The sequence below is a fragment of the Acanthopagrus latus genome, chromosome 17, assembly GCF_904848185.1.
Source record: "Acanthopagrus latus isolate v.2019 chromosome 17, fAcaLat1.1, whole genome shotgun sequence".
NCBI lineage: Eukaryota > Metazoa > Chordata > Actinopteri > Spariformes > Sparidae > Acanthopagrus > Acanthopagrus latus.
The window spans coordinates 14,914,176-14,934,513 of record NC_051055.1 but is presented as its reverse complement, the minus strand read 5'-3'; the positions used below and the strand labels follow the sequence as shown (position 1 = coordinate 14,934,513).

The following is a 20,338-nucleotide window of genomic DNA, read 5'->3' as shown; positions in this document are numbered from 1 at the left end:
TAGATCAAAACTATGGTGCTAAGAGTACAAAAAACAGCTAATTAGAACTATGAGTGCACTTGTGGGAATGTTTTGGTCAAGGCAAAGCTCCATTAATATCCAAAAAGTCTACTTTTTAATGCTGTGCTATATTACTTCAAGTGGTTTGTTATAAATGACAAAAATGTAGATGTGCATGACCTTCTTCAGTGGGGTCACCAAAAAATAAGTTTAAGTTAAAGGAGCTATTTGTGGGTCAGGGTTTTCAATTTAAAACATGAAAAAAAAAATTAAGTAATGTTATCAACAGAGTGTAAAGAAACAAGAGTGTTGACATTATGTCAAAGAAGTCTATGTAACACTCTGTGTTGCAGGGATGTCTAATGCAACAGTTTTTGGCAAGTTACTTTCAAAATGCAATATGTCACATATAGCTATTTGCCTGCATTTTAAAGTAATATATTAGTGACAATATTACTGTCTGCATAGAGTAATACATTACTCATTACACTTCATTTGAGCTACATTCGACAAAATGTGGACCCAGTCCTGGACCAGGACCTCGGATCACAGGGGACTAACCATATATGACAGGGCACACAGCGTTAGTTAAGTAGCTTAAGGTAGCTAGCTACAGCCAAGGTTACCTAGCAAAGAGCAGCAGTAGCATAACCTCACACCCTCCAAACGTAAATTAATGTGGATGCTGTTGTTCAGAAAACATGATACACAAGCCTTGTTATATTTATTTTTAATTAAAGTCCAACATTTTATGCACTCAGTGTTGTATACATTTTGTCTTGTGGCATAAAAGATAGTATCGAATATCCAATGATTTTCAAGGTGTTGTATTGAGGTTGCCATGACAATAGTAGCTGGCACTTTTTGTGGAAACTTTTTGTGCTTGCTCAAATGTGTTGCTTAACTCAATGGGAAGTCATCAACTGCAATAGCATGGCAGGGGTCTTTCCAAATTCAAGAGACACCCAAATTTAAATTATGAAACAGGAATCTGAAAAGGAAGGAACATGAAGTCAATTTAGAGTTCTGCAATTACCCTCACGCTAATTCTGACTAAAGTAATGTCAGAAAATGATCTCTTCTCACATCAGATCTCTTTTGCTTGCTTTTTAATGGTGGCAGACAGTGATTTGCCAGCTATTTCACAGGAATGTTTGGAAACCCTCAATTATCATTGATAAAAATGCTGTTGACAGTTTCCTAGTAATGTGATGTAGGGTGAAGGGAGGAGACACTTAGGTATAGAACCAACCTGGACATGGGGAAGTAGGGTGTTGTGCATGAGGATCCTCCTTAATTTGGGCAATGACATCAACACTACTCCCATGTTAGTCTGTATAAATCAGTCAGATGGATTACTTCTGCATCAGATTGATCCCCATCTGACTGGAGAGCTCTGAGAAAGGTATGTAGGTTAGACTCCTGTTTTCATGTGTGTGCTGTGCTATTTGTGAGGTGTGAAAATACATACATTTTCACAGCAGATTGATAATTATGATGAGACTGGCAGAGTGAGAAACCTATTTTCAAACATATAAGAAATAAAGTTATTTATATTATAAGATGGTGTTTCTATTGCAGGTCTCAAGACAATAATGGAGATGAATGCTACGCCTTCTGTTCAAATCAATGCAACAGATGTGTATGAGGACTATGAGCATTTCGATGAGTATCTTGAGCTGAGAAAGTCCCTCCACATCATGTCTCTTGTCGTTTACTCACTGACCTTCATTCTTGGCGTGCTTGGAAACGGAGTGGTAATCTGGGTGACCGGCTTCAAGATGAAGAAAACCGTTAACACAGTTTGGTTCCTCAATCTTGCTGTGGCCGACTTCCTCTTCACGGCATTACTGCCTCTGAGTGTGACATACCTGGCTCTGGATTTCCACTGGCCTTTCGGCAAGTTCATGTGCAAGCTGAGCAGCACAATGAACTCTCTGAACATGTTTGCCAGCGTCTACATTCTGGTGGTGATCAGCGTGGATAGATATGTGTCTGTGGTGTGGCCTGTCTGGGCCCAGAACCACCGAAATGTCCGCAGGGCTTCCTTTGTCTGTTTGGGTGTTTGGGTACTTGCTCTGATTGTCAATGTTCCAAACTTCGTCTTCAGGGACACGGCTCCATCATTTGTCAGTGAGGACACTGTCAGCTGCTTCAACAACTACGCTCTCATTGATTATTTTGATGATTATGACAAAGTGGCCGTGGACCGGCTGCGAAAGCTTCGTCATAGGGCCGTCACCATCACCCACTTCCTCCTGGGATTTGTTATCCCCTTCACTGTTATTGTTTTCTGTTATGTTGTAATAATCTACCGCCTCAGGAGAAACAGCACCCTTGCCAGCCAGTCAGGCCGAGCCTTTAAGATCATCGCTGCTGTTATCATCACTTTTTTCCTGTGCTGGGTTCCTTATCACATCATGGCTCTAATTAACATGGTAAATTACACGGCTACAAATGAAAGCCCAATGTTACACCATGTCATCATTGCCGGGATCCCTATAACTAGCAGTCTGGCCGTCATCAACAGCTGCGTGAACCCGCTGCTGTATGTTTTCATGGGCCAAGATTTCAAGGATAAAGTCCGCAAATCCATCCTGAATGTGCTGGAGACCGTCTTCCAGGAAGACTCCTCTGGATCTCAAGCTGATACAAAGTCCACGGAGACCAGTCATAGCAAGGACAGGTCAACTCTTAGTACTGGGGTGTGAGACTGTCCATGAGATAACTAAACAAATACCAAAACTGTACAACTGTAACTGAATTTTTTTCATCTTTTTTTTTTTTTTTTCAAAATTTTCTCTTGGAAAAATTTCAGTTTGATTGATAGGAACTGACCCTTTAATGGAAACGGACACTTTAGTGATTGGCTAAGTGGTCACATTTAATCTTTCAGAGCAAATGCTGCTCCAGGTGCAGTCTTGGAGTTATAGACTTAGTGCATATGCAGTGCCATGTTTTGGGCAAAAGAACCCAGCAGTAATGTGCCAAATCAATACAATTTAAATTTGTGCAAAACAAGCAACCATAAACTTTGATGACAAAGGAAAAAAGTGCTCTTTTTATCTGTTATGACCAGCCTGGTTGTTTAAATCCCATGATTGTAGACTGTATTTGTGTCATTTTGGCATTTGACTGTCCCTACAGAAGCCTCCTCTTGGTTGATAGGCACCAGTTTCAGGTATGGGTCTTGTAATGAAATATAGTAAGTACAGGAATTTTCACATGGTAGAACATCACAAAATATTTATCTGATCTACTTTGGTCTGCATACAAAATAAATGTTTAACTGAATTTAGATTTCTACATATTTACCACATTCTTCGATCAACATCTGTTGTATATTCTTACTGTAAGGAAAGGCTGTTTAAGCCAAATAAATACATATAGTAGTTCTAATGTAAGTAAAAGCTGCATTTACTTGGCTAAGTTTACAATTTTGGTCCTCTTTGTTATGTTCTTGTTTATAGTCTTTCGTCATTATATTCCTGTACCAGCAGAGGGAACTGTTCCACATGATTAAGTACACTTAAGTCAGGATTTGTGAACATGTAAATATTTATCATAGAACTATCAGTAACTTTTACAGCATTGTGTGTCATTCCCTTTTATTTGTGATTTGAGATAGATGGAATAGTTAACATGTAAATATAAATCTTTATTAATGGTGTATGCAATATATTCTTATAATCCTCTGTCCTTTTAAAAAAAGTTATGTATGATATGATCTTATAATAAAGACATATTGAATCAAAAAATCCCTTGTTGCCTGGAATTGTAATTGAATTGTATTTCATAGACCAAATTGCCAAGAAAAACAATACATACTGCAGATTAACAAGAAAGCCTACAGAAAATGTCCATCTTTCAAAAAAACAAAACAAAAAACACTGCACTGAATTAGTTATAAGATTAAGATTAAATAGTGCTGCAAAATCCAGTGCAGGTGTTTTGTTTTAGGGGTCTTACCATTAAACTAACCTGGATCCACACCAAATTATATGGAAATTGAAACCAACCAACACATGGACAGGGGTGAAAAACTAAACTCTTTTGCAAAAGTAATTATGCATCTTAGTCTTGGTAAAGTGGAAGAAGGGAGGGGTAAAAGGAGGGACAGTGTCATACTAACTAGATTAAGCTTGAATGATACAGATCCCAACAAGACCCTGTTCATGAGGATTTATGTGTGGAGAAAACAATACACAAAGTTTCAATTCAGGGAACACAAAATGTAAACTACAAGGAAGAAAGTGAATGGCTCCTACGACATGAGGAGGACATAGAGAATTGAATCTAGAGGGATTCAAAACTGGATGCCTAGAAAACTGTAGACTAAATGCATTTTTGAAGGTTACAGGGTTATATGATGGATTTAGCAAAGTCTATGTTGATTTAGTGAGTCAGTAAAGTTATGCAGTTTGCAGAAATCGTGACTTGGACCCGAGTCAACCCAAGTGACTGTTTTGATTAAAACATAAGTTAACAGAACAGAGAATAAATGACTAAACTTGGACTTGGATGATATAGACTTGACGTAACTTGACTTAAGAGATGATGACTTGAATGACTCATCTGTTTTTGTTTCGACTGTGTATTTCACACTGGGACTTTTGGTTGAGAAGAAATTAAGAAACAAACAATATCTATTAATTATTTGATTATTATTATTTTTTCGTAACATATGGACAGAATAGGTAAGACTGCAGGTAAGACTGAAGTAGCTTGGATGGGGATAAAGTAACTTGACTTGCCTCAGGATAAAATCACTTGTCTCACACTGTCTACTTGAAAGACTCAGGCGTCTGCTGTGTTTTTTGATTTGGTCTTCTGCTTGGTACAAATTGTGAAACGCGTCAGTGGCCGCTCCCGTACAGTAGGAGACGGTATACACCTCCAGGGTCGTTGATTTGCAATCCGCCACAAGGCGAGAAGAAGAGGTGAAGAGAAACAGCCCAGCCGCGGCCGCGAGAGGAGCCTGCTGCAGCTAGCAGGTAGCTAGCTACAACAGTGTGGCACCGACAACACTCTGCACACCGAATTCAATGTATCTGAGATTTACCAGATTGTGTGGTAAGTTCTGCCTTCATTGACAACTCGAACTGACTGGTTGACTCGTTAATGTCCTATTAGCCTAGATAGAAATCACAGTGCTTTTCTCCCTTTTGCTAATTGTCGTTAGCTAGCTGCAGCTAACGCTAGCTGTCGTCTGGCCACAATACTGGCTCACAGCTTCTTGTTTTGTTGAAACAGTTTCTCGAGCTGCTCTCACTGAACGCCTGTCGGTAGCTTTACCTCATCTAGTGAGACTTCTTCGTGCGTATTTGTTTCTCTTTTCTCTATAAAAGCCAGCTTTCAGCGTAGGCTAGCGTTCACGGCGCCAAGCTATCAGAGATGTGTGTTGCGGAAGGGTTCAGTCGCCCCCTGGATGAATACGTCTGTCCATCGACTGTTCGTGATAATAACGAAAATCCTGAACACATACACATGTCTTTTTACATAATGACAATGGGCAACCTCTGGGATAGTCTGACGGATCAGAACAATTAAGATACATTCACATGTGCGTACCTGCAGCTTTGTAAATATTTTGATTTGGCAAATGAGACTACAACCAAAACGGATGTGCTCTTTTAAAATAAAACAATCAGCGGGTTATTTATACTTATTAGACTTTCTTTGGCTTGAGTTTTTAGTACTTGATTTGAAGTCTATTGTCATGTTTTAAAGTAAAATATACCTGCATCAAAGCTATTTTTTGGTGGGAATATTTTGTGTGGTGTGCTATTGGGTTTTGCATGATCTAATAAGAGAGCACCAGGGTGGATCTGTTGTAGGGCTTTAGAAAAGCGTTTCTTGATCAATAAATAGCCTGTTGAGGTTTAAGGTGTTTTTCAAACTATGTACAAGTAAGTGTGCTTGCTCTGCAAAATCCTGATAAAATAGACACGAAATACTGCAAACAGAAACCAACAAAAGGACAAAACTGGGCAGTCATACCGTTGATTGAAACTGCCAACCATTGTTCAACCATGTGTGTTTATGATCAAACTTCTGTGGTTGATGGCCTGTGGGACCCACAAATTAAGTGAAGAAAAACAAACCTGATCCAGCTTTTATAGCTATTCTGTTCTCTTTCAATTAATTGTTACACTGGCTTTGTTTTTGTTTGTTTTTTTCACACTGCACAAAAAACACTGGCTTAATGTCAACCCAGTGTGAGGTAGCATGCCAGTATTGTGCAAGCACTTGTGACGCAACAGCTTTGTGTAGCCGTCAGTTGGTGTTTTCTAAACAACAGCATAAAATGGCAAACGTATATGGGGTAAGGGGCTCTTGGCCCTCGTTGTCTCCTTAAATTGTAGGCATTTCGGTTGCTGTTCTTGTTTGACATTAGCTTCTTGTTTGGTCTCTTGGTTTTTGGTCACACACGACATCAAAACATCACATCACTGTCCTGTCCTGCTGGCTCACTGATTTTACACAGACGCTGATTCAGCTCTGTTACCACCCTTGCTGCCGGCTCAGAGGCGGAACCACAATCACAACCCAACCGTTCATTTTTGTACCTTTGACACAATAACAAGGCGGAATAACAGCTTAACATGCTTGCCTGGAATAGGCTGTACAAAAATATTGGTTTGGGACATGCCTGTAAGGGCTTCCCTGTCTGGTATATGTTTACTATTCAGGGATGTTTTACCATCTTTAGCCAATGCTATACGCAAAGCTAAGTAGATAAATGATTATTACATAGGTGTGTCATTTCCTGCACAAATACCTACAGTCTCAGGAGTACAACAAAAGATTAAATTTGACCCAGAGATAGTTTTGCATTTAGTTTCTTTCTCTTGTGCTGCTAACATTTTGAAATGCGTGTGTGGTGATAGCAAACTTTCATGAACTCATGACTTTTGCCAGCCGTCTGCACAAATATCTAGCCTCCCCGCTTTTATTTCAATGGATGATCTCATTTTCATGGAGACACATACGGTGTGCATGGAGCGGAGGGGCTGTGTGTGAGTGACAGTGAGACGGAGGGAGAGTAGGCAAAGGAAATGCAGCCGAAAGAATACGCTGCGATTTTAATTAGCGTTAAACAATGGCAATATGTGATGGCTGGTGTTCATTCTGTGGCGCACCGCACATTCAATGTGTGGGAAACACTGAAGTTAATTGTTGCTGTAACAGCTGTAAAATTACCTGCCTTGTGTTTAATTACCAGATTTGAGGGATCACTGCAAAAAAAATGTGTATCAGCCAATATATGAAAATCATTTTTTTCCCTTATTCATCAGTATCTACATTGGCCTCAAAATCCAGTATCAGAAAGGCTCTAGTGCCTAGTGGCTATTATTTATATTCAAAATAAAGCGACAACTTTACTGTCTTGCTTAACTCTCAGTGCTCTCAGAATCATTTCCAGCCACAGCACACTGTTTTCAGCAAATAAGCTTAATAGCCCATGGATACTACCTGCTCAATGAGTATTTAATTAATATTGGTCTTGCATTCACCAGGTTGCAAGAAACACAACTCCAAATGAGTGATAATATTGCTCTGTAACTGCTGGATGTGTATTTAAGCAACTATCTGCAAGCTGACAACTAGTACTGGATGAAAGCAACAAGGGGCAAAATGCATCAATGTCCCAGTGAAGTCGGTCTTTGCAGGTGTTCCTGTGGTCTAGACCTCCCAAGATTGTTTTCCTTCCCCATACAACTTGGAAGTTGTGCCAGCTGTGGCAGAAATCCCTACTTTACCCAACACAGATGGCACACAGAAAAAGCTCTAAAGTGGGAATGAGCATGAGTATTGAAGTACTCGATTTGGATGTCAGTGTCTGCTTAAGGTTATGGGTAGTTTGATGTCTTCATACACTGATCAGCTACAACATTACAACCACTGACAGGTGATGTTACATTCATCAACTCATTACAATGCGATGTTCTGTTCTTGGGTCCACTTGACATGCGCCACCATCGAAAAAGCACCAGTACATCTCTTAATGGCAGCGGCACTCCCTGATGGCAGTGCCCCTCAGCAATGCTCTCTTTTTCAGGAAATCTCTGATCACAATTGCAGAGTTACACTTTGAAAACTGGAATCTGCTCAGTACAATCACAGTCTGATCTGCAGACAACTTAACAGCTCCACTTAAGCGAGGGTGTTTCAGTGGTTGTATTGAGGGAGGGTCAAGTGCTGCCTTTCCTTTTCCCCTAGATATATCCTGCCAGGCCACTGGTTAAATCATAACTTGAACATACGTTTACTTCTCTTGACCTTTAATGCCACCACTTACTTAACAGCTGTTCTGGACAGCATTGACCAGGTGGTTATTACTAGGGATGTCCCAATCAGGTTTTTTTGACCTGATACTGATCCGTGTCCTTTAGTATTTGGTATCTGCCGATACCGAGTTCCAAGTGTGAGAGATACACAGCCCACACTTGGTACCTCCACATCATCCATTGCTATTTTTCCTATTCCTTAAATTTTCACGTAAAATGACATGGATGCATCGTGTATTTCACTCGCGTTCAGCATCTTCTCGATTGCCTGTTTTACATGCTCTGCTGTATGAGATCCAGGAAGCTAGTGCGCATACCGGTATGTTGTAACTCGAAAGTGGAATCAATGTAATGTTATGCTGAGATGATTAGGCAGACCGGGGATTCAGAAACCTCAGTTGACGAACAAAACCCTGATCCTCTACCGTGGAGATGAGCTGGTTTTCCAGAGCAATTAATTCAGTTACCTTCTCTGTAATATTTTTGGCCATGTCACTGTCGAGGATATTTCCTTTTGAAAAGTATCCGCGAGTGTTTTCTGCTTCGGTACCTTTGCCTGTGTCACTTGAGTGAACTTGTTGTTTAACTTCGAGTGTTTTTGTTTTTTACATATCAAATGTGTAGTAATAAATGCAGCTCCTTTGTTACCCCTCCATGCCCCAGTCATACGGCAGATGTTTCATGTCGCCGCTGGACTGCTTTCGCTTTCTAAATTAACCAATTTCCACACTGCAGACAATTTATCCACAGTTGTGCCAGAGTAATGTTACACACGTGTCTGCATTCTGCCACAAATTGTGCTCTGATGGGGGAAAAAAAATCAGGCTTGGGTCCAAGCTCAAAATTGCCGATCCCCATCAATGGAAAAATGAGCATAACGGCACCGATCCTGATCCTGCAGATTGGATCGGTACATCCCTAGCTATTACTAGTGTCAGTTCAGTTTAAAATGTGTCCATAACCCTAACCTGTACCCACAATTTCACTTGCTGGTTAATTTCAGACCCTATTCTTACATTTTACGAACAGATGTGAGTGAATTTATGCAGTGCTGTCTAACTCACAGCTACAGCAGCAAAATCGGTGCAAGTGGATAATCTCTGCTCAAAGACACAAAATATTACTGTCTGTGTTAACTTCAAAGTAATTGATTATGTATGCACCTCATGTATTTTTCTTTCTCACGCCATAGTGCTGTGACTGTTGACGCAGCTTGGCAGCAGCTGTGTTCTGCAGTATTTCCAGCTCAGCCATGGTACCCAGGATCTCCTTCAGAGCTAAGAGAGGCCACCGCCTCTCATGCTTCTGGTTTTCTTCCCTGGACAATCTCCAGGACAGCCTGTCCTCCAGTGTCTTGTCTCACATCCTCGAGTTAATCCAGGCACTCCAATTACAAGAATGTGTCTCTGAGTTGCACATTCTGTCTTTTGTTTGTAATTGTGATTGTGTAATAGTTGGTTACATGTTTTGAAATGTCATATTCCTCTCACAGAAATGCCTACTTACTAAAGATATGCAGGTTACAACCTCGATTTGGTTATGGAGTCAGATATTGATGGCTGGCCCATTAGGTTGACTACAGATCTGAGTCACTGGTCTGACATGGGCATGATAGACTTGGGCATGTAGGAGACTTGTTATGCATAATGCTCCCTCAAACACCTTTCACTACTAATAGCAGTTGTGGATGTAACTAACCAAGGTGAATTGGACTGTTTTAAAGCAGATTAACACTGTGCTTCAGCTTGAATCTTCTTAGGTCTTGTGGACAGAATAATGCCTATTGAATTAGGGGTTTGGGTTTGTATGCAAGTACATGGCATGGGTCAGGATACAAACCGCAATGATTCAAAACGTGGTGACACAGCATCAATAGTCCCTGGACAGCAGTGCAGAGTTAAAGCGATTGGTTGCCTTTGTGATTTGTTTGTGGTTTGCTTGTTTGAAGAATAGGATAGAATATTTATTTATAGTCACTATACACATGTAAAATGAAATTGGGAATGGCTTTCTCCTCAGGTCAATAACAAATAGTGCAAAGTAAGAAAAATATATGCATACATACATTTAAAAAAAAGAGAGACAGTATATGAGAGGTACCAGCTTTAACAATGTAATTGTGTAAAACAGTAGTGGTGCAAGATAGTGCAAGTATGTCAACCACTACTGCAGTTTCTGTGGGTGGGATTTTTCATTATGGGGGGGTGGATGGAGGTCACAGCTCTGGGGTAGAAGCTGTTTCTCAGTTAGACAGCGGTGGATTTAATTGTCCGGAACCATCCGTCTGATAGCAGCAGTTTGAATTGGGAGTGTCCGGGTTGTGTACAGTCCTTACCGATGCTGTTGGCTTTTTTTTCTTCAGCTTGGCGCATATACAGTGTTTAGTGTAGGGAACTCTGTCCCAATGATGCGCCGGGCTTTAACCACACAATGCAGGTTGTTCGGCAGCCATGCAGCTAGTATAACACACCTTTGCATCAGGGTGCTCTCTATGGTACTCCTGTAAAAGTTGACCAACAGTTTCTGTGGGAGCTGGGCCTGTTTCAGCTTCCTGGGGAAAATTAGTCTCTCTTGGGCCTTTTTGACAAGCTATGAGGTGTTAGAGCTTCATGTTAGCTGCCTCGACACAGTGACTCCAAGGAACTTGCGGTTGTCGACACATTCCACCTCATTACCAGTGTTTCCCACACATTCATTTATTTGTGGCGGTCCACCACAATATCTTTTTTGGCTGCCACATATTGAGTTTGTATTTTTGGAGCTGTGTGTCCAGTTCTCACATACTCAAGGGAACGCACCCATCAGTGAATAACATTATGTTATATACTCCTCTACAGTGGATGGCGGTGTGGTTTTTGGTCCGCTGCTGGTGAAATTAATGACGAGGACAAGGACTGTTTAACATAATTGACTTGACCATAATGTCCTCTGCAAAGAGTCGATCATCGTCGAGATCAAGGCCCCGCAAAGAGGACCAGGCATTGAAGTCAGCGTTTATCATGGCCAAGTTGTGTAATAACATCATTGTGTAATGCACTGGGGACTTTTTCCCAAAAGCTAACACTGTGAAATTCTTATCTGTGAAACAGTAATAAAAGCCTCACAACCCATGCAAAATTGACTCATTCAGGTTAGCTCGACGCTAAATTAGAAGTTAGCCAACACGGTCAGCAAAAGTTTCAAGTGTGAATGCTCTATGGCAACCCGGCTGGACACAGTTAAATTCGGCCCTGATCTGTCTCTGGAGGTAGTATCAGGGCCATGTTATTGGTGAACGGATAAGCCGGCAGTGTGGAGCGTGGGCGTGTCGATCATACAGTCTGATAACTGCACAGGTTAACATTACATGACCAAACTTAAGTAACATAGTAACTTACTGTTTTGGCAACTTCTATATGGACAAAACATACCACAGCTGTAGAGAAGCATCTGTCCTCCTGTCAGTCCTCACAGCCGTTCTACCAACTCTTTGTGACATTTCCGCCCGAAAAACAGTGTCTGTCACCGGCAAAAAACTTCAACTCACCGAGTGTTTGTGATGAAAATAAATCACAGCGACCGTCAGCCCTCTGGACCCCGGAAAACAGCCTCTGTCCCTGTGAGTGAGAGTCAGACATCTTCCAGTTTACTGATGGCCATTATGTTATTATGTAATTTAGCATGAAAAACTTAACTTAGTCACTTGGATGTTTGGTGGGTCAGGATCTCAATCACTACACATTATAACAGCATCCATATGATTATAAACTGTCTGCGGGTTTAGATTGACGGGGGGACACCGGGGAAACACCTTGAAAACACACCAACATCCTCTTTATGAGTGTACCATCACACCTCTTTAGGAGCCGCAGCACTAGCTTTTTGTCTTTTAAGGCGGAGATGCTACACTCTGTGTGGATCACCATTGGTGGAGAATTGGCGAACCACCGCAGCAGAGATAATGCCGGAAGGTGGTCTCCTTTAGTTCTCCTGAAGTCAATAATCAATCATTCATATTTTCCATATCACTTCTGTTGCCAGTGTCCATGTTCATTGCTGCCCTGCTGATGGTGGGTTTGTGCTGTTCAGGCCCCCACACACTGCCCAGACTCAAACCAACTGCCAGCTGCCTTTATCCGACCACTCTGTTGCCTCTCGTCTGAGCTGTTTGGCAGAAAAAATTGCATTGAAACAGACCGCCCTGGCAACTGCCAACTACACAGCAGTGCATATGTTCTGTGCTTGCGCGAGATGCAATAAGCCTCCTTAACATTGGGTGGTGCTACTCTTGTGCCAGTACTCCAAAACATGAAAACAGGAAAAGACGGTACGGAGTGCAGACCATGGATTATCAGAGAAAAACAAAGCGCACACAGTATTGGCTCAGTATTTGTTTGAAATTACTTGAAAGATCATTATGGCTGAGCTGATGGTCATGTTGTCTGCTGTCGTGCTCATTTTTATATTAAGATGTTGCAAGAGATAAAAAGTGGTTTGTTCCGCCTCTCCCACACACCGCGCTGATTCGCTAGCACACCGCCAGAATGATTAGAATGGTCACTGAACAGACAACCAAAGTATCCGATGGCGTCCAATCTGCCGACAGCCAACCTTCTCAGACTTCGCATGTAGAATTGGAGCAGATAACAACCGCACGGCTCCAAAAGCTTCCAACGCAGCTGAACACATGGAACAGATTTGTTCATGAACTCGCCCGAGTTTCCCCAAACGCTTCAGATGGCCAACGGTTGGGCCAGTGTGTTGCTGTGCTGGTATGCTATCTAATAGCGTTGGGTAAAAAAAAGATTCATATAAGAACTACAAATTTTATCTCCTACAATTCATTATCAATGCATAAATGTCTTTCTGAATATTAATTAAGAGGCGTTACGTTGTCGGAGCAAAAAAGGTAGAACTAAATTTGGGGCATTGTGCAGCAATTAGACAATTTAAAGCTTGTAAATGCTATTGTGTTATGAAGTGCATTGTCAAACATGGCAGCAAGCATTTCTTCTATTCAGTGACTGGATAAGTACCTTTCCAAGCCAAATCAGAAGTCAAATCTAATTGTGAGATTGCCCAAAAACTCTCAGCATTTCTGTCTAAAATGACACTCTGGACCAGCATTTTGTGGATATAGTTGAGTGTGAAAAAGCAAAGCCAGCATATTAGGGGGGTTTCATTGCAGCAATATTGCAGAATCTCTGCACTAAAATGGAGCCAAGATGGGGGAGTGGGATCAAAATTTGAATCCAGTTTTAAACAACAGCCAGGAACGATGTGCACCAACAATCAAACTCTGCAGTGCACAGATCTGGTCAGTTAAGCCTCTGCCTGGTGGGCTTTCTTGTTGACAGTGATTAACACCACAACCAAATCATCAAAAAAACATACATGTTCTTTGGACAGTGGTGGGTAAGCAATTCCAAAATAAATAAAAGACATTAATTCTGCCCAATGAAACTCAATTGTAAATCAAGATTTGTAATTACGAACAGAAGCCGCATACATGGTCTTCTGCAAATGTATAAATACAAGTTTAGAAACCATGACCTGTGAGGCAGTGTGTTATGGGATGATGAATAGCTCCTGGACCTTAGTTTGATTCCCCTCACATTGCTGAGATTTGGCATCCCTAGGGCCTACTTAAATAGAAAAATAAATGGGCACTCGGAGGCTGCATACCTCCACCAAGGCCAACAGTCCTCTCTTCCCTGGAATTGCAACCATTATCTGGATATCTACAAACAAGGGCTGCATTACATTGCAAAAGAAATCATATTGCTATATTTTTCTTTGCCACAATATATATTGCAATATGAAAAAATACAGGAAGTAAAGGACATCTTGCAATAGGGTCACACTTATTTCTTTACTTGTACGTCAGACCATGCCCATTAGTGATGCGTGTGTTTGGGGTATACTAGAAAATATCACGGGGTAGGCAAGCAGGTCAAGGAGCACAGATCAACGAGCCAGATGAAATACAGCTTTACCTGCAGAGTTGCTTCCCCAAGCACAAGTGCCAGGTGGACATTTTTGCCTTTTGGAGGGATTACCGTTGGGCCATACCCTCTTCTCTCCAGGCTGGCCTGAGTGCTGCTGCGCATCCCAGCAACAAGCACATCCATTGAGTGCGCCTTTAGTTTCGTTGGGGATGTACTGGAAGCAAGTTGAAACATGTTAAATCCTAGGACTCTGGACTCGTTTACACTTTAATTTTTTTTTGCACAGTGCAGCCAATCACTAGGCAAAAACACTGAAAAGTACGGCAACGAAGGCTACTACATTGTAACAGATCAATCGGAGCATCCCTATTTTAATTACTATTTTACTTTATTTAGCCTTGCTCTTTACTCCTCTGAGAGTGGGTGACAAAGAGGAAAAGAGAAAAGAGAGAGAGCTCTGTCCTGGTCTTCTCTGCTCCCAGCAGGAGAATCAACATTAAAGACGGCACCTGCTCTCACTCTGGATGTTCTGTCTCATTTATCAGTCTAGTGCTCATATAGTGCATCATGTATTTTGTGGGTCAGGCTGGGCCCGGGTTGTTGACTTGCGCATATTTTAACAGGTCGGGCTGCAGGTTTGAACTCTTCTTCGAACTCCACCTTTATTTTAATCTCAACTACACACCTGTTTTTTGCGACAAGTTTTGTGACTGCATCTTATCGTTAAGTATGTCTTCTCCTTTTTGTGTGGTTGCATAGTCATCCGTCCACATACAGACAGACAGACATATAACCCTTGGAATTTGAGCCAGGGGCATAAAGCGGGGGGGCATCCGCTTACTTCTGGCCCCCATTTGCTTTAACCAAGCCCATTTCTGACCTTAGCTTTCACTTTGTTCAGTCCTGACAGCTGTTAAGTGTCAGGACTGGATCATCCACAGTTGCCATCATGCTGACAACATTCTGTTCACACATGAACACCTGGCAGAATACTCATGAAACACTCACTGTGCATGCAGAGCCTGAATGCTTTTCCACTGCAAACAAACCCCTTAAATCAGAGTAGAGATTTTCTCTAGAGAATCAGCTGTCCCATTGTCCCTTTTGAGTGCGGGGCTCGTGCCAGTTCTCAGGATACTGTGTAGAGAAGGGTGAGATTTCACTGTGGCTCTGATGGACCTCCGTAGGTAGTATCAGAGGCGCAGAAGAGGCGAACGACCATGTGTGGGAATGGATATGCCAGAGGCGTGGAGCGGGGGCATGTCCAGTTGATTGTGTTCACAGTCTGACAGCTAAACAGATCCTTCACTTAACAAATAAAGAGAAATGGCCCACAAAGCAACATTACAGGATGTTACAGAACTTTGACTCACCAAGTGTTTGTCTCCTTCCACTATTGTGTTGTAGTTACTGTTGTGAAAAAAAATCACCGCATGAGCCCTCATGACCGAGACTTCAGTGAAGTTTACCCCCAGAAAACAGACTCCCTCCCTACAAGTGTGAGAGCTAAACAGGGTCCACTGTTTACTGATGGTGATTATGTCATTTAGAAAAAAAAGTCTCACTTTCCATGCATGGTGGGTCAGGATCTCATCACAAAACATTATAACGGTATCAATATGATTATTAACAGTCAGCAGGTACATGTTTAGACACACAAATGTCATGATCTTAACCTGTACTGACACACCCCTTTTTGATCCGCAGCGCTGTATGAATTGACACACTGGTGTGGCGTTATGCTGGAGCTGTTTGCAGCCTCCCATAACATGAGAGCAGGTTTAACTCCTGAGCTAGAAGTATTAGAATTGTGTCAGAATATAGTTGTAAGTGAAGCATCAGCATCACCTCTCATCACTTGTGACTGTGTCACTTCTTGGGTATTTGGCTTGTAACCCCTACCAATAATGTGTTCAGGTCAGTGTTTCCCACACTGGGGTGACATAGAGCATGCACACGTTGACTGAGTCAGCTATCTTCCGGTTTATTGCCGAGCTGACTTGAATGGGCATACAATGTAATTGGGCAGCTCTTCGAGACTCTCCAAATTTTAGTGGACCTAATTGCCCAAATTCTGACAGTCAAAAGACTGCCTTTCAAAATGTTAGCTTGTGGGGAAAGTCCCCAGTGCATGACATGGCAATGTAATCACGCGGCCACAACAAAAAGATTCAGTAATGCCTGCCGCTGTTTGTAGGGGCTTGATCATGGCAATAAGTCCTACGGTCTTCTTTGCAGAGGAAGTTATGGTGGCATGGCATGGATCTATTAAGATGCTCCAAGATGCTTCATTCAGTGTCTAGTTTGCTCGACCACTGATCCTCACTTGAGCTGGGGAGGAGTGGCCAAACCACACCCTAATCCTATTTGTTGACTTAAAAAATATTATCCACCCTGTGATCTGGATCCACTCAAAAAATGTATGAATTTTTCCTTGGGGCTTGCCACACTCTTTTACTACATTTCATGAACATTTGGCCAGCAGTTTTTCCAAAATCCTGCTGACAAACAGACAAACAAATCAACAAATGTTACCAAAAACACAACTTCATTGGCGAAAGTAATCAATATTGCAATATCACAGAGGCTGAGTCTGTGATATCACTGAAGCGTGCAATGATGTTGCTAGGTTTTAATGTGTAGGGAGTCCCTGGAACCCACAGGTGGTCATTTGAGTGGGTCGCAATAATATTTTCATTTCTCATAAATCATAGTAATATGATCCCAAATCTGAAAACAAACCACTGGCACATCTACAACTGCCCCCAGAAATTTGATGATACAATTTTGTCAGTTACAGAGCAGGTATACTGGATGCCTGTACTGTGTGGTGGCTGCATTACAGAGCTGCTGAAGCTCGCTGACGTGTTTGAACTGAAAAAGATGAATAATTAAATTTTTGTATTGATCAGTTAAATCTGATTCAAGTGGCAACATCCTACATTGGGTAGGCCTATAGCTTTATTGCATCATCCTGGGACACTTTCAAATACACCGAATAGTGGTTTATTTCTGTGGTTTCAAAACGGAGCATCTGCTGAATGAGAAAGCATATACCTCAGCTCATGTTATTTGAGTACCAATCCAGGTGTCCTTTTTTCCCACCATAATTAGAATTATTTCAAAATTGCTGCATACTGGTATTCATGTCACTTTGGTACATCATATTAGTGTTACCCAGTGGTCAGGCTTGGTACTATGATCAAACACATGGAGGACTGTTATTTGGTCAATACAATTCTTCAATAAGTGTGAATGCGTAGAAGAGTGAGAGTGGAAATGCTGATCTAGGCAACCTCTTAAATGCTAAAAATCTGGCAAAGTGAAAGAAACATTTTTCAACAGTTGTCACTGGTGTACTGATATTTAAAGATAAAAACAGATTTCAACACTTTAAATGTTTTTAAAATGACGTTATGCAAACTAGGGCTTCAGTAGTTTGACAATTCTTCCTTTTTTCCCCCCCCAGGTGCTGATACATCTTGAAAAACCTTAGAAGGGGGGTGATTATTCATCTCGAAAAGGACGTCTTTTCAGGATCGGTATGTTAAGAAAGTGGACAAATCAATCCCCCCATGGAAACCAACTTTAAGGGTGCCTGGATAGAGTTTTTAATCCTACTTACAGATTGAAAAGTGATGCCATCAGCACATGGACAAAATTTCATCATGGAGAAGCAGAAATCAGTGAATACTGATTCAGCACAATTGGGTGGAGAATCAAGTACCTTCATCTGCACTGAGTGTGGTGATGGGTTTAGCCAGTACTCCAATGTATTGGCCCACATGGCCATTCATGGACCTTTGGAGTCATTCTCCTTTGATGGCTCCTCCAATGGATTTGAAGTCCCCCGAGAATATGTGCTTCAAGAAAATGGTACACTGACCGTTGTGAATGGCTTGGTGCCGTCGCATTCTTCTGTGAAACCAGTATCTCCAGGGGTCCTGCCATCACATTTCCCACTCCCTGTCAAACCAGTCTCTCCAACACTAAGGCCACAGGTTTCTCCTTACAAAGACGTCTTCCGACCAAGGCCACCAGACATGAACTTGGACAAGTCTCGGCAGGGCCACTACCGTTGTGAAATATGTAGCAGATCCTTTAACAGCCTGCAGAGTTTACATCGTCACCAACAGTATAGAAACACAGAGCGAGGTTACAAATGTACTTTGTGCTGTAAGATATTTGAAGGTAGACAGGACCTTACAAAACACCTCCAAGACCATGCCAATGAAAGCTTTCACTGCTGTGGTCATTGTGGTAAGCGATTCCTTAAAGTGGATGCTCTGAATGCTCATCAGAAAGAAAACCACCTCTCCGCCAAGGCTACAGCCGTGAGTAAATCTGAGAAGAAGCAGGAAAACAAGTGTGAGAAAACATATCCCTGTAGGAAGTGCAAGTTGAATTTTTTCTGGATGTCAGATTTTCAGACACATTCACTGTACCATTGCAAAGGAATGGAGCTTGGAGTTACTTATGAAACTGAAATTGAAATTGCAGTGAACTCTAAGAACATGGATTACATACCAGATGAAAACTGTTACAGCAATGGCACATCTGTTGGTATTAAGAATGGGGATAGTAAAATCTTCAGGCAGAATAGTCGTGGAACTATTGCTGATCACTCTATGACACCATACAGATGTGGTTTGTGTGGGGAATGTTTCCAAAGGTTAACAGATCTGAAGGAGCATCACCGCACACATCAAACTCAGGAGGAAATAGATCAGCTGAATCAAGAATCACAAAAAACTTTCAAGCGAAAAATATCACCCAAAGGCAGACGTAGAAGAGGTAATCCAAATGGCAAGCTGCATCCGTGCAAGCACTGTCACCGTGTCTTTAATCATTCCAGTAGTTTATCTCGGCACATGAGATACCATAAGGGTACTATGCATACATGTGTATTTTGTGGTAGACATTTCCCACAACGCTGTGATTTGAGAAGGCATGTAGCTATGTACCACAAAGCTGAATTAGAAAAGAAACCTGGTTTGAAACTCTTCACCAACAACACAGCTTCACCAAATGGGCCTGCCCCCGATTCCCTTAATGGCGAGAATACCACATTGTCTCCTGACGAGAAAGACAAGAGCACCTCTGACAATGAAGTAACAGCCTCACCGGAGGATCATCAACAGGAGAAACAATCTGGAAAAGCAGGCAGAATTAACTACAAGTGTCAGGAATGTGGAAAGAGATTCGGCCTGTTATGCGTGTACCAACGCCACTTGCGCTATCACAAAAAGGAACCTAACAAGTGCCCCAGGTGTCCAGCTCAGTTCAAGAATTCGTCATCACTAGAACTTCACCTTCAAAACCACCCTGGCTCTGATGAAATGGGTGTTGATGGACAAATATGTCATGACACTGGTTCCAATGGGGATGATACTGCCCTAGAAAAGGGTAATGCAGAGGACATAGAGGATGACTATATGGACCAAACTCAAAATGATCAAGGTAATTCCTCAGAGGTTCTGTATGAATGCACTGAGTGCACAGAAACATTCACATGCTTGGAGACGTTTCTTCAGCACCAGACTTCCCATGGCTCAGAAAACAATGGGTAACTATCATGTCGGACCCATTAGATATTAGTATTGCCAACAATCATGTTCTCAAAAGTGTTTTTGGTGCTTTTGAATGCAAATATCTGAATTACTGTATAGGTTGTGAATTAATGTAAAGTTTGTTACTAATGGTTATTTTCTACATGTTTTCTTTGGCATGAGGAGAAAAATCTGTTTATTGGTGAATTTCAGAAAAAAAATGAACCTGAAAGTATGGTTCAGATTGGAAGCATACCAAATAATTTGAATTAAATAGAAAGGAAAAAAGACAGAAACATGAACACAATTTCCACATATATCTGACATGCATAAAAAGCAAGTTTAAATCTCCAAATTCCAATTTCTGACTAGATAGAATTGTATTTTTTGTGGTGACCCATACTGTTAATCAGTGATGTTGATGCATTTTTCCTGTGTTTTACTTGAAAAAATGTAATTTTGACATTTTCATCAATATGTGGTGTGTGTACTGTATATCTTACTTTTGCAAGGATAGCATTGTCACTAAATAGCTTTTAAATTGTGCCATTAAAAATGTACGGAGATATTA

General features: G+C 41.4%; 2 protein-coding genes across 2 annotated transcripts; both read left to right on the top strand.

The window, feature by feature from the left end:
- Positions 1 to 1,163: 1,163 nt before the first annotated feature.
- LOC119005831 (chemokine-like receptor 1) lies at positions 1,164 to 3,758 on the top strand. The gene is made up of 2 exons (XM_037073849.1): positions 1,164 to 1,405; positions 1,582 to 3,758. Exon 2 carries the CDS (start codon positions 1,596 to 1,598, stop codon positions 2,709 to 2,711), a length of 1,116 nt encoding a protein of 371 aa, XP_036929744.1. The 5' UTR covers positions 1,164 to 1,405; positions 1,582 to 1,595; the 3' UTR covers positions 2,712 to 3,758.
- A 1,118-nt stretch (positions 3,759 to 4,876) lies between these two features.
- Positions 4,877 to 20,338, top strand: si:dkeyp-84f3.5 (uncharacterized protein LOC334144 homolog). Its single transcript, XM_037073818.1, has 2 exons — positions 4,877 to 5,073; positions 17,688 to 20,338. The coding sequence occupies exon 2, from the start codon at positions 17,857 to 17,859 to the stop codon at positions 19,786 to 19,788; it is 1,932 nt and encodes a 643-aa protein (XP_036929713.1). The 5' UTR covers positions 4,877 to 5,073; positions 17,688 to 17,856; the 3' UTR covers positions 19,789 to 20,338.

Coding starts and splice junctions, on each gene's coding strand:
- LOC119005831 (XM_037073849.1), top strand. CDS start 1,596: ATGGAGATGAATGCTACGCCTTCTGTTCAAATCAATGCAACAGATGTG.
- si:dkeyp-84f3.5 (XM_037073818.1), top strand. CDS start 17,857: ATGCCATCAGCACATGGACAAAATTTCATCATGGAGAAGCAGAAATCA.